This window comes from Anolis carolinensis, chromosome 2, assembly GCF_035594765.1.
Source record: "Anolis carolinensis isolate JA03-04 chromosome 2, rAnoCar3.1.pri, whole genome shotgun sequence".
In the NCBI taxonomy this organism is placed as follows: Eukaryota; Metazoa; Chordata; class Lepidosauria; order Squamata; family Dactyloidae; genus Anolis; species Anolis carolinensis.
The window spans coordinates 291,841,963-291,856,373 of NC_085842.1; the positions used below are offsets into that span (position 1 = coordinate 291,841,963).

Here is a 14,411-nt window from a genome sequence, read left to right on the forward strand (position 1 = left end):
GTCTATGAGAGAAACTGCAAATAATATCTTTATCTTAGGCCAACCCAAAGAGCATGAAAATGTATGCAAACTATCAAGACCTGTTTGATCTCATTAAAATGATCATACAAGGTATTTTAATAAAGTAAGGGTGAATGAAGGGGTACTGGTAGATTTAAAATGTTGTCTCCTTGTTGTCTCTGATGTAATGTGGAGAAACAATCTTACAGATTGTCAAATGAGATTCACCATATTAGGCTTCTTCTAGTGCCTTTGTTAAATCAACTGTGGCCAAGTATCTGAATCTCCTTTGTCATAATTCAAAATTATCCACATAACATAGACATCAAAGAGTTCTCCTGTTGACAAGGCTGGCTGTAATTTTATATCTTGTGTACAAATTAGCTTGATGTAGTACATATGGTTCTCTAAGCTGAGTTCAAGTTTGCAAAGCAGTGAGTTAGAGAGTGAAATACAGATCAACACCAAGATCACAACATTTCTGTAAATTACATTGACTCAACATGTGACTAACAATATGATTCAGGCCCAAGATTAACTTTCCAAAGAAAATGGAATTATGAAGAAAAACTTATCATTGTTGACACACAGATCATCTTTTTTAATATTTTGAGAAAAGCAAAGAAAGCAATCAATACAATAATATAAATGCTTTAAGGTATTAATATTGTATTATCAAAACCATTTGAATAGGAATTCTAGCATTTTCCCTCCTCCTAGCTCTCCCTCCAGTTCATTTCATATATTTTCTATCGACAGTTCAATAATAAATAATTCCATGATGTCAGGCATAGTTCATACCTTCCAAACTGACATAGCGAGCCATGGATCAATTTGCTTCCCTCAGAGCCACAGCAATGGAAGGAAAACAATAAAAAAGCAAGAGAGATACAAATATAAGGAAAAGACTGATAAAACATTAATGGGAAATAGAGAGGAATGTGTTGACATTTGTGAAAACTTTGTCTAAAATTGATCCTGATCAGGGTGAGGTTGTAAAGTTCATCATTTACATCAATTTGAGATTAATTTGTAGGTTACCCCAGAGGTTATCAGTCTTTGAATTTCCAGCTGTTTTGAACTTGAAGGCAACTTTGAACAACTTTCAAACCATTTTATTGCACCTGTGATGGATCTCCTTTGTAGGTTGATCCTACATAGGGCTCCTATCACCCACCCACCCCCAACCCGGAATCTTTTACCTTGATAATACTTGCTGGGACCTGGTATTTGGGCCTCAAGATGACCATTGTACTAGACTAGTGGATGTTGTGGTCACTGAGTATAATGTGGCTTTATTAATTATTATTTATTATTTATAGTATTTATATTCAGCCCTTCTCACCCCGAAGGGGACTCAGGGTGGATCACATTATGTACATATAGGGCAAACATTCAGTGCCCATAAACATATCAAACCGAGACAGAGACAACAGACAGACAGACGCAGAGGCAATTTAACCTTCTCCTTCTTACATTAAAAGAAGACAGAGGTGTAGAAAACCAAAAAAAAAGTAAGACAAATAAACCAGCATCTAGCTTTATGGTGGTTCCATACACAATATATTATCCTGATCACTCTCAGCCCTGCAAGTCTCCACCCCCACATCGTAGTACTTACTTACTTAGGTGATCCCTCGTTGTCCATTTTCCATTCTTGAGTTGAGAGTATAATAACTGCTTTGGGAGACAGTGATCGGGCATTCAGACATGGCCAGTACAGCCACTGGACTTTATATTATCCAAACTCAAATAGGATTTACAAGATACTCAACACTGCAACATTGTATTGATTGCTTTCTATCATGGCCTTTTGGGGGGGGGGGTTCACAATCTCTCATTGTTTGTTTATTCTCAGATGAAGGGGAATTTGAAAGAATGCTTGCTGGCCTTTTTCTTGGTACCATCGTAATCATCACACTCTTTTTCATCATACTTTATGCCTTAGTATATAAAAGGTAAGAAATTTCCATGACATTGTAAGACTTTAATTGCTTTTCAAGTTTCCATTTAGAACATATAATTTAAGAATCATGAATAGTAGAATCCAAAGTAGCACAGTAGAGAAAGAATGGCTGGAATCCTGTTAGTCTGAACTAAAAGTAGACTCACTGAATCAGGTGTTGAAAGGTGAATCAACACAGGTAAAACCAATTGATTTACTGGCTCTACTCTAGTCAGGGCTAAAATAAGATTTAGGCCAATATTTTTAGAGAAAAAATGTATGTGATTAACAGATTAATATGATCAATAATCTTATTGATTAATAATCAGTATGATACATTTGAAACCTCTGGAATATTTGTTAAAGATGTGTTGTCAAAGGCTTTCATGGCTGGAATCACTGGGTTGTTGTGCATTTTCCGGGCTGTATGGCCACATTCCAGAAGCATTCTCTCCAATATAACTCACAACCTCTGAGGATGCCTGCCACAGATGTGGCGAAACGGCAGGAGAGAATGCTTCTGGAACATCGCCATACAGCCTGGAAAATGCGCAACAACCCTTTTATTAAAGATCCTCAAGTTTCAAACATTTGTACTTACAGATCTAGAAAAATGTGTTGGCCAGTTGTACCAAATCCACGATACAGCAGTGCTATACAGAATATGGAAAGAACCTTTCCAATGGTAAGCAAGTATTATTTTAAAGCATCATAGCACCATCTGGTTACTATTTCTTTTCTTTTTTTAAAAAAAAAACCCCGAAGTTATAAGCAATGTAGCTATAAATAATGCAGCTAAACAGATCAGAAATCATTAGGATTTTATTACAGCATGTCCTCATGAAGTTCCCCATGAAAATGTACTATTAAAAGGGCTGCGGTAAATATAATGAAACAGGCTTTTCTATTATTACTATGCCTCCTTTTATGCATCTGCATTAGCACTATTGTTTGTGCCTTTAAGTTGTTTCTGCCTTATGGTGATGCTAAAGTTACCCTATCATGGGTTTTCATGGTGAGATTTGTTCAGGTTGTTTATGTAAACAAATTGTTCTATCTTTAAGCCTAGTAGCCAAAAAAATAGTCCAAAAATAGTTATTAAAATGGTCAACATCAGCATATAATGAAATGGCTCCGAAATAGTGTCTTGATCCCTGATCTTTGCAGTTCAGACGTTCCATTGATCTATCAGTAAATTTGATATTTTATTAACAGTGTTTTATTAACACCTAGCAAAGACAAAGGGTCATTTCTAAGCCAACAGAAATGGGGTGGAAGGAAGAATTAATATGAAGGTATGGTTGTACTGGAAGGAACAGTTGAAAATTAATATTGACTTGCCCAAACAAAAGGGATTGTGTTAATATACTATACAGAGCAATACCAACAGGCTGACCATAGCATCATGTCAATATGATTTTAAGACTGTATTATTAAATACGAGGGCTATCCAGAAAGTAGATTACGTTTTGGAATTAAAAATGAACAAAATATAGGAGAAAACATTTACCATATGCAGTTGAAAGTCAGACCCAAATACCACTTCTCAACATAGTCCCCATTGAAATCTAGGCACTTATCATAGCAATAAATGACCTTGGAAACGCTTTCCCCACCAAAGTTTTGCAAAAAGCACACCTTTCCTGTCCCAAAAAACGGTCGCCATAACCTTCCTTACAAGCATTAGAAGAGCGATCCAGGACGAGCGTGGGGGAAAGCTGAGTGTGTGCACATGCACAGCTGCAGGAGGGGTGCCCGCCTGGTTGAGGACACAAGCCAAGCGGCAAAGTTTGGTGGGGAAAGCGTTTCCAAGGTCATTTATTGCTATGATAAGTGCCTAGATTTCAATGAGGACTATGTTGAGAAGTGGTATTTGGGTCTGGCTTTCAACTGCATATGGTAAATGTTTTCTCCTATACTTTGTTCATTTTAAATTCCAAAACGTAATCTACTTTCTGGATAGCCCTCGTATAATATTGAAGACCAGGTCTCGGGTTTTGTTCCATTTACACCTTGTTTCACTTAATTTGCAGGCTCTCCTTGGACCTGATTTACAGCAGTTGCTTTCATCTCAACCATGTAACAGAGAGAACAAAATTTATGTGGAAAAAAACCATTCCCTTAGAAGGCAGGGTTACCCTTCAGTGGACACAGCTACAGGGGAGGTTTTGGCAGATCAATCTGAAGTGGTTGAAATGAAAAACCTGGAACCTAATCTATCTCATTTGAACAAATCTGATGAAATAAATTCCAGGAAAAAAGGACATGGTGCCCTTCTCACTGACTATGTTGGAGTGGCTCTTAGTCACAAAGCCATGCAGAAGTTCTCAGAAAGTCTTTCCACAAGAGAAATCCACCATTTGCCCAGTAATTTGGGAAGAATCGCACAACCAGCAGCATATGCTCCTCAGGGTTTCATGAAACGGTTAAGAGGTGATGAGGACAGTAACACTATCCTCAAGAATCAAGCTGAAGTTGGATCAGAATCTTCTTAAGAGGTAATCAGATATAAGTAGCAGTAATATAGCTCACCTAAAGTTTTCTAAGCTAGACTAGTATCTCTACATTGTGATGTATCAATGCAAACTTAAAATACCCATATTATCATCATTGGTGATTGCTCGTGGCGGAGTAAGATTGCCTTCCAGAAGCAGAATCTTGGCAGTGGATCTGTAAATGACTGTGAATACCTCTTCTGGATCCGCATGGTCTTTCACAATAAGGACATAGATTTCCAGGTGGAAGGTGGACACAAGGGTTTGCTAGAAGCACCTTCCTCTTGGCACGTTTCCCTCACTTGCCCTGTATCCGCCCTCTATACTCATAAACCAGGAAGAGACTGTCTCCCAAGCAAGTAACAATAACCAACTTTCCAAAGCATTCCTTCAAGAAGTGAATAAAAATGATTTCCCTCTAAAATACTTAATTTTATTAGTGATGTACCAAAGATAACATGTATACAATCTTTGCTCTATGCTACTTACACATCATAAATATGACAGTTGCTGTTCCAACACAGTCTTTCACAGTCTTTCAAGAAGCATTTGAGATTTGTCGTCACTTTATTACCAGAAGAAACTGCATGTGGCCAAACATCACAAAAATTACTGTCCATACTTTACATGGTAAAGCATTCATTATAATTTTCATGTACACAGAGGCCAAAAAGAAAAAATATGGGTGACAGCCTTTAGACAACAGAAAAATTATGGGCAATAAAGCAATGTCACAATCAATAGTTTTAATCACTTTGCATGTTTTCCTCTAATTGTTTTCCATTTACCACAAAATATTCACGTGTTGACTAAGCAGCAATTTTGAAAACACGCCTTGAAAGCTAATACTTATTTGGCTTTTCTGTATGTTTTTTCCCATGAGGTAAGGCAATTTGATTGTTTTATATCATGTTTAAAAGGTTCCTGATTTCAGTGTAACCATGTTTTAAAGTGTACACTTCTGTTATCAGTCTTATACTATATTCCAAAAATTAGGTAACTGTCTCTGTAATTGTTTTTCAATGAGAACTTGCTTTCTACTCATGTCTTCTTATACAGCTCACATCAGAAATGAACGTTTGAGGATATCCAAAAGGACATTTTTGATTTCAATGTTAGACATTCAGCCCATAATAATAGGAAGTGCTTTTATTCAGAACTATTTGATTCATACTTGCTATAAGGTCCACTAACTTAGGGACTAACTGGGCTGTAAGATGATTTTATCAGTGATTTCAGCCATGAAACCTAGTTCATTTAAAGAGATCTTCAACCTGTTACCAAATAAAAAGATGACATGACCAACAGATCTCTAAAACTTTTGTCTCCTATTGTGATGGAACTATCCAGAAGATCAAGCATTCAACAAACCGGGAATTAAAAAGCACTAGGTACTACTATTCTATGTTTCAAAGAAGGCACTAACACATCCGCTTGTGCTCCCATGTTCCATTTCAAAAGAAACACATTTATTTTTGTTGTAGGTGTTTGTCCTATTTGCAGGCGACCAAGACATTGCAATAAAGCTACCCAAAAAAGTCAGTTGTTTGGAGATTACTACGTTATGTGCTTATTATAGTTGGCAGAATGGAAATCCAATATAAACATGGCTGTTCTTTCTAGAACGAGAATGTTAGCATGCATTGATCAACTACTAATGAGAGAAGGATCCGAGACTTATTTATAAGCAAATTACTTAAAAATATAAAAAGAAATACACAAGCAACAAAAGAAGAAAAAACCTCTTCACTTGCTTTTGAGGGCAATAAACACAACAACTGTAAAACTGTGTTAGGTTAAAAGTTTTCATCACTGTCATTTACAACAACAAGGAAGCATGTGTAATTTTTGCACCATTTTCAAGCACATCATCAAAACATATCACATGGAGTTTAGCTTAAAATTTCATAAAGCAAAACATCAAACTCTTCAAACTACCAGTATTTTTAACAATTTCCAATGCATCCCCAACAGCTTTTCTGGGTTGTACAGGCTACAGCCACATATTTGTAACAGCTGTTGGACAATCTTATCATCATAGAAACACAGAGGTTCCTTTGGATGATCAGATTTGATGCTGTTAGTTTTTGTCACAGCATTTCATATTGGTCAGTCCTGCTTCTTGCTGCCTTTAAGATGATCAAGCCGCCACAAGAACCGGAGTATATACGATAAATTATGTCCAGTTGACCGTTCAGTATTTTTCCCTCTTTCGGTGGACTGTGGGGGACAGGAGAAAATGCCTTGGGTTTGCCTCTGCCATAGAGCAAGTCCACACAATATTCTACACTTCTTCAGTCTTAACCGATACATTGTCTTCATTTGGTTGACAGTTGCCATTTTGCTGTAGTCTAATTTCTTCTGCCACATCTGCGTTCTCTTCTGGTTTATTGGTTTCAGAATTCTGATTCTCTTTGCCCAAATCTTTATCCTACATTTGAAAAAAAAAGAAATAATAAAAAGAGTGCCTTCCAAGAGAAGAATGCAAAAGCAAACACTGCATTGTCAAACATGCAAACTTTATTCATCTGGGAGGACCCAAAATACCCTAACAGCACTAGATCCTGTCCAACCTTGAAAGCCAAACAGGGTCAGCCATGATTAGGACTTGAATGGGAGACCATCAAAATACTAGTTGCTTTAGGCTATATTTTAGAGGTAGGAACTAGCAAAACCACCTCTAAGTACCATGAAATTCATTGCCATAAGTTGATAGTCAGATGATGATGATGATTTACCTGCCTCTACTCATGGAAAATGTTGCACTTACAGTGAAATATGACCATCAAATATGACCATTTTCCTTCACACATGCAAATCAGCCCTTGACACACTTATGGTAGCAGTTGAAAGTAGTAAAATCAGAAAAAATACTACTACGCCTTGCAAATATTTCAAGTCTTGAAGCAACAGCAGATATGCAAGTCTCAACCGTAAGAGAAAATGACATAGACCAGCACAACCGCTTTTGCCATTCACTTGAGATAGCACCTTAAAAGATCCCATCATCATATTCAGTGGGGAAAGATCAAGATACACAAAGATTGTTTGGGGTGGTGGTGGTTGTCGCAGGTGTGCATGCACCTTTGATTTTATCCACAGCTGACAGTGGAGAATGTTCTCCACAAGTAATTGTATACCTTGGGTTGAGAATGTTTCCCATCCTGCTCTTCAAAAGGATTAAAACATTTCTGCATCTCTTGACAAGTCAACAGTTGTCCCATCTCCCTTTGTTGCAATGTGTTTACTCTAGTGGGAACTAGCCATTGAATTTAGACTGAAGCCCCACCAGATAATGCATGCAATCTCTAGGGCTCCTGATTTGATGAAAACATTACAGCTAAAAAATAGTAAGACATTTATCTAATTTTTACTCTTTACAAAATATACATATGGTCTTCTGAGAATTAGACCATGGCGTTCCTAAAGAGCCAACCATGCACATGGGTTGTGTGACACCTTTCAGCCTGAGAAATTTCTATGTAACTTCGGAAATAGGAGTATAAAATATGTATAAAAATCAAACATTTGCTGATCACAATTCAGTATTTGCAAGGGTTGCTAATCAGGCTGATTATAATTTTTATGAAGTATTACTGAAATATCTTCTGCAGAGCCAATAAAACACTACACAACAGATTTTGTGTGAACATCTAACTCTTGTTTACTTGATGACCATCATTTCAGTTTCAGAAATACTTCCCTTCACATTTTGATTCTATAAAACTAAGTTGCATTCATAAACCATACACAATTGAGATCTAAAATACCAGTAATCTTTCATTAAAAGTTGAAGGAGAATCTGCCTCGTTATCAAGCCACACAAAATAGTGATCAGCTCTGAAAAATGTTGATGCTCTATATTCTACATTATCAAATACTCCGCTAAGATTTAATTCTTAGTGTAAAAATAAGCACATCCATCTTATTAGTATGCAAATTTGCTTTAATTTTTAATAAATTGTAAAATTACATGCATATCAAATAATTGTTTTAAAATAAATTTCTTTGATTTTTTTGTCAGTAAATGCTTGATTTTTATATCTTTTTAATATACCTGGAATCGCATAAAAATGTATCTGGTTGAAAGAGGTCATGGATGTTCTTTGGAATCTTTTAGATATCTCAGCTGGTTGGTTGATGTATTCATCAGAGTAAAGGAATACTAACTCCATATTGACGAAAAATATACACAGGTGTAAAGTTGTCTTGAGCCTGCATATGCTGTAACAGAATGCCAGCTGTTGCTATTTCCAGCTTCCTTGATTATATGGAATTTCTTCCTATGAAAGGTTTGGTTGGGCTCTTCTCTCTCTCATTTCTTCTACTGGCTGGCAAAGACCTTTTTACTAAGGCAGAGTTGGCTTCTAATTTATGTGACAGGCAGGACTTTTAATAGGGTTAAGCTATGCTTTCATTGTGGTTTATATTGTTTGAACTTAGTATTTTATTTAAACTTATTTAATTGGTTTTTAACTTATTGTAATCTACTCTGGATCCTGTGTAGAAAGAGAAACATGTAATATTAAATACGCAAATAAAGCAAACAACAATACAATAGCATCTTACCTTCAAAGTTGTGGTTTTATCCGATTTCTCTTTAACTTCTTTGTCTTTGCTACTCTTTTTCTTTGATGTAGACCTTTCCTTTTCTCTTATATCATTACTCAAGTCTCTTTCTTTCTCTGTCTTTTTGTCTTTCTTGCTTCTGTTTTGAGAGAAACATTATATTGAGAATTATTATGATACTATGAAATGTCTACTGGGAAATACCAAACTGTTATCTAACTAGCACTAAGTAGGCAGGAAATGCCATAATTTAAACAAGGTAAAACAAAAAAGCGGAGCTTACACAACATTGCTATTCATGGCGCCATCTCAACCGGAAGTACTGTTTTCCTGAACGAATTGGCTCTGATTGGTAATATATGATTTATTCATGTTCCTTTTCATGCATTTTGTGTTTGCATACACAGCCACTTTCACACAATGACTGATGGCCAAACAATACAGGAGTAGTGGAGCACATGAGAACAATCGCCAAATGCATGATGGAGAGCTTATTTTTAAAAGGTTGTATTATTATCAGATATCTAAGTGATGTCTGAAATAAATACTCAACATACAAATAATACATTGGTCCTATCCACAGTACAGCAGTTCTACAGGCGGCCCCGTGCCAGGTTGGGCCATAACTCAGAAGTTGCATGTGAGAGAGAGGTGCTACAGAAGCAGGAAAGAAATACCAACTTCTACAATGCCCCACAAAAGGATATATGCAGCATGAGGGAAGTTATGTGTATACCACTAACAGTGAAAGCTTCAATTTGTTCAGTTTTTTTCAAGGTAAAACCCATATTAGTAGTTCTGGCATGCATTCAACCATAAATTCAGTCAAAAGGAGAAATATACAGTGTTCCCTCACTACTACAGGGTTCGCTTTTCGCGGATTTGCTGGTTTGCAGTTTTTAAATAAACACTAAAATAATAGTATAAATCATAAAATAATATTATAAATCCCTCTTTCTACTTTCTTCCTAAGGAGAAGCCTAAGGAAGGAAGGAAGGAGAAGCCGAAGGGAGAGAAAAGGAGGCTGAAGCAGCTTTGTTTTCGGCTCACATGGCAGCAGCAGAGACGCTACTTGCCAGTGAGATTGTAAACAACACAAATATAGAGTCCCTTCTTCACGGATTTTCACTTTTCGCGGGTGGTCCTGGAACGTAACCCACGCGATAAGTGAGGGAACACTGTACAGGTAAATGACAGTAAGTAAGAAAGTAGCTGCAATTCTATAACCTTCTACTCAGAGAGTGAGGTCCCATTATGATCCATAGGGCTTACTTCCAGAAAATATATTTAGGACTTGTGTTGTTGAAAACTTTCATGGTCGGAAACACTGGATTGCTGTGAGTTGTTCAGGCTGTATGGCTACTGGCACATGGCCATAAAGCCCAAAAAACTCGTAACAACCCTATATGTGATTTAATAGTCTTAGAGAGCAATCAGCCTTGCAGATCAAACCAGCTCCAGGCAACCAACTGCCTCTCTCAGCCTCAGTCCATCCGCCACAATTCTGTGGTGACAATCTTGGTTCCAAATTACTTTTCTGTGAACTGAAGTTTCTTCTTTTCTTAGAGGAAACAAAGATCTAGGAGGTCCCTTGCTAGAGGAAAGGGACAGTACTGGAATTTTTACACATGTTTATTTATTTATTTACTACATTTATATCCCGCCCTTCTCACGCCGAAGGGGACTCAGAGCGGCTTACAATAATATTTACATACAGTGTATTATATCACTAGTACAGCACAACACTAGCACTATATACCAACATATTGCACCACACCACTATACTGTAATATTACCAGTAATATTACATGTAATAAATAATATACAATTACTATTATATTGTATTATTATTAGAATTATATTGCATTACATTATAATATTATAATCAATATTGCATGTATATACAATATATTAATTATTATTTAGATGTGAGTGAGGCTGGATCTACACTGATACATAATGCAGTTTCAGAATGCAGATTAACTGCATTGAATTGCGTTATATGGCAGTGCAGTTCCAGCCTGAGTAGAGCATTTATTTTTAGAATAAAGGTGGGCAGAAGAATAAATTGGCAAGAGCCAATGTTTTGTCTGCTTCCTCCAGTAAGAGCAGACCTCTACTAAATTCAAGTATGGGTCCAACTCAATGACAACTTACAGGTTTCTTGTAAGGTGATATGTTCTAAGTAGACAAACAAGGGTGGAAAGGATTTCTCTTTTTCACCAGAATTACCAATTTATCTTCTGAAAGAGCTAAAAATACTTGTTTGGATCTCTGTCAGAAAAAGCTCCACGTATTCTCTTAGAAGTAAAAAATGGGATCTTACAATTCCTTCAACATACTTGACTTAAAATAATTTACAACTTGACAAGGAATGTGAAAGGCACACTCCTACTTCTGCTCATGACAAAAACAATTTTTGGTGGGGGTGTGGTTAAAATTTGTCGCCATACTTCAAATTGAAAAAAAACCAGCAGTCAAACATTTGAACTACAATAAAACCAAAAGTATGCCAAACAGCACAATAGAAATCAGAACCCCCCATTCCAAGATTTTCTTGCCGATCATTTCAGTAGCATTAGTCAATTAATGTGAGGTATGCACTGGGAATGTTGTAGCATGATTAATTCTTTATGCTTACCTCCTTGGAGATGGAGACCGGGAAGATTTCCTCTTTGTGATTTTGGAAGATCTGGGAGATTTTGAGGGACTTCGGCTCTTCCTCTTCCGTCTATCTCTGCAGGGGTCATATAAAGATTAGCCAATCTGGTAGCAATTGCAGTTTGAGAAGTACAATAAACAACACAATATTTCTGTGTGGAGGACTCCTGGTCATCATTCTAGTAAATTAGCCAGTTAGGCTTTGTCCAAGTTATTCCATTAGAATTTCTGGCCCATTTTTCTATTTTACTCTCCTTTGTGTTAACATCTACAGGAAATGATTGGGGAAAGCAGCTACAGCACAAATGAGTGAAAGGCACACAACTTTACTGCTATTTTCCTACTAAACCTATCAGACTGAACTGGAGCCTGGAGATGGTTTTGAGATAAATGAGGGTAAGAAAGCTAAAGGTTGCTCTACACAAGATGGGAATACTTAGGAAAGAGATACCTCATCTGGCATTGGAAGGGGTTGCTCTGAAAAACCACAGCTTACAAATACTTCTCATTTCACTGTTTCAGTTGATATATCAGTTGTCATTCCCTCAAGGAACAGTGGACCTAGCCTCATTGACATATGGCTTAATTCCATTGGGAATCAAACAGGTATAGGAAGACACATATTACAATTCACAGGCAAAGGGAGAGACAAGTCTTCCTGTCGGGCAGGGCTAGTGCAGAGGCCATTACTAAATGAAAATTACATTTGAGAAATCATGCCTGGCTCTATATATTATTTTAAAATTGCTATTTTAATCTTTCAATGATATGATTTTGATGTATTTGCTGCTGCTAAAAGTTTTTAATTGTTTTTATTTAAAATTTAAAATATTCTAGTAACATGATAGTGAATGTTACTGTTTCAGATAGCAAGATCTTCGAGAATACCACAGCCGTGATTAAAAAAAAAAACCACTCACTTACAATGCATTAACTAATTATAATGAAATATAATAAAGCTGTAGCCTAGAATACAGTCTGAGACAGCACCATAACTAAGAGAGATAAAAAGACACACTTTTTCTATATCTACCTGTTATATCTTGGAGTACAGAAATGGGAGTAAAATATTATGAATGGCTAAACAGTGGTAAGCACTACTGAGTGCAATGGGAGACTTCCATGTCAGTAATGAAAATATTATGTTGGCTGGGACTTAATTCAGATGGCTATGAATCCTTTTAACAAACTGCATGTGAGTTGTTGCCTTTACAAACAGAGTGGCTTTCTTATGAAATCATGATATTTCTTCCTTTCTTTTTTCTCATTTTTCCACTTTAATTTTCAGATTTGTCTATCAAAGCTTTAAAATGTAAATAAAGTTAAATAATAAACTTGAGTATACGGCATGTGGAGCTTTTCAAGTATATCCAAGTTTCAAAGTGTTGGGAATTTCCAAAACTAGCAGAGAAACATGGTAACTATGCAAATGAATCCACAATTTCACTCTTAAACTGATGGTTTGTTCAACCATCAGCTATTGTCTTAAATCCATACTATAGGATCTCTATTAGGCCACTCTGGGAGTCATCCAATGTCTCAGAATGGAGCAATATTCACTTGGGATAAAAGGAAGCATTTCTTCACACAAACTATAGAAATGTAGATGACTATAAAAACAATTCAGCACATGTATGGAAAATAAAGTTGTCGACTGCTGGTGTCAAATACTGATATTACTATGGACCAAGACAGCAGTCCTTTCAAATGTATATTAAAGAGACAAGATGGAACCTTCTGGCACTGCTTGGCTTAAATGCCATAGGGAAAAGTGGGCATCTGCCTGAATGCTGAAAATAGCAAAACCATAGTATTTTCATGCCCCAAACTCTCACAGATGAACTATGAGAAAATGTGGTTGAACGTATCAACCACTGCCAAGCAACCACATCCAATAAAAGTATTTTTACTGCTCCAAATAAGTGGAACGTGTCACTCAGCTTCTATAAAAAAGCAGACAATCTATGAAACTTAACAAAATTGGACAAGAATCAAACCTGCTGGAACTACGTGATCTTCTTGAGGAACTGTAACTTCTAGGAGGTGTCCTGGATCTTTTCTCCTTTTTCCTTTTTTCTTCTCTCTCTCTCTCTTTCTCTCGGTCCCTTTCCTTATCCTTGTCTTTTGCCTTCTCTACTTCCTTGTCCTTCGCTCTTTCTCTTTCACTGGCCTTCTCCCTTTCTTTTTCAGTGGTCTTCTCTCTTTCTAATTCTCTAGTCTTCTCTCTTTCTTTTTCACTGCTCTTCTCTCTTTCTTTTTCTCTCTCTTGGTCTTTTCCCTCATCTTCTTTTTCTTTTACCTGTTCATTGTCATCTTTCTCCTTGTCTCCCTCCTTTTCAGTTTCTCTCTCTTTAACCTTTTCCCCTTCTTTGTCTAAATCCTCTGCCTTGCCCTTTTCTTCCTTCTCTTTCTCCTTCTCCTCTTTGTCCTTTCCTTTTCCTTTTTCCTTCTCTCGGTCTTTTTCCTTTTCTCTGCCTCTGTCTCTTTCTCTATCCTTCTCTTTATCTTTCACTCTCTCTTTGTCTCTATCTTTGGTTCTCTCCTTTTCTCTCTCCCTTTCTCTGCCCCTCTCTTTGTCCCTCTCTCTGCCCCTGTCTTTGTCCCGATCCTTCTCTTTTTCCTTATCTCTGTCTTTCTCTCTAATCTTTTCTTTTTCTCTGATCCTCTCTTTGCTCTCCTTCCTCTTCTCCCTGTGAAAAATAAATTTCTATTAATTTAACTCATCCAGTAATCATGGCAAT

The 14,411-nt window shown here is 36.7% G+C and overlaps 2 protein-coding genes across 3 annotated transcripts in view; one reads left to right on the top strand and one right to left on the bottom strand.

Moving 5' to 3' along the window:
• LOC103277600 (interleukin-31 receptor subunit alpha) overlaps positions 1-5,904 on the top strand; it is a 30,448-nt gene extending 24,544 nt beyond the window's left edge. Inside the window, exons 13-15 of the mRNA XM_062972375.1 lie at positions 1,859-1,958; positions 2,549-2,630; positions 3,979-5,904. Of these exons, the coding sequence (XP_062828445.1) occupies positions 1,859-1,958; positions 2,549-2,630; positions 3,979-4,440 (644 nt within the window). The 3' untranslated portion in view covers positions 4,441-5,904. The remainder of the gene's footprint in view (positions 1-1,858; positions 1,959-2,548; positions 2,631-3,978) is intronic.
• The window catches only part of srek1 (splicing regulatory glutamic acid and lysine rich protein 1), a 38,238-nt gene continuing 28,678 nt past the window's right edge, over positions 4,852-14,411 (bottom strand). For both annotated transcript variants that reach the window (XM_016990888.2, XM_008102893.3), the window contains 4 exons: positions 13,668-14,360; positions 11,651-11,746; positions 9,010-9,148; positions 4,852-6,871 (listed from right to left, as the gene is read on the bottom strand). In XM_016990888.2, the coding sequence (XP_016846377.1) occupies positions 6,725-6,871; positions 9,010-9,148; positions 11,651-11,746; positions 13,668-14,360 (1,075 nt within the window). In that variant the 3' untranslated portion in view covers positions 4,852-6,724. The remainder of the gene's footprint in view (positions 6,872-9,009; positions 9,149-11,650; positions 11,747-13,667; positions 14,361-14,411) is intronic.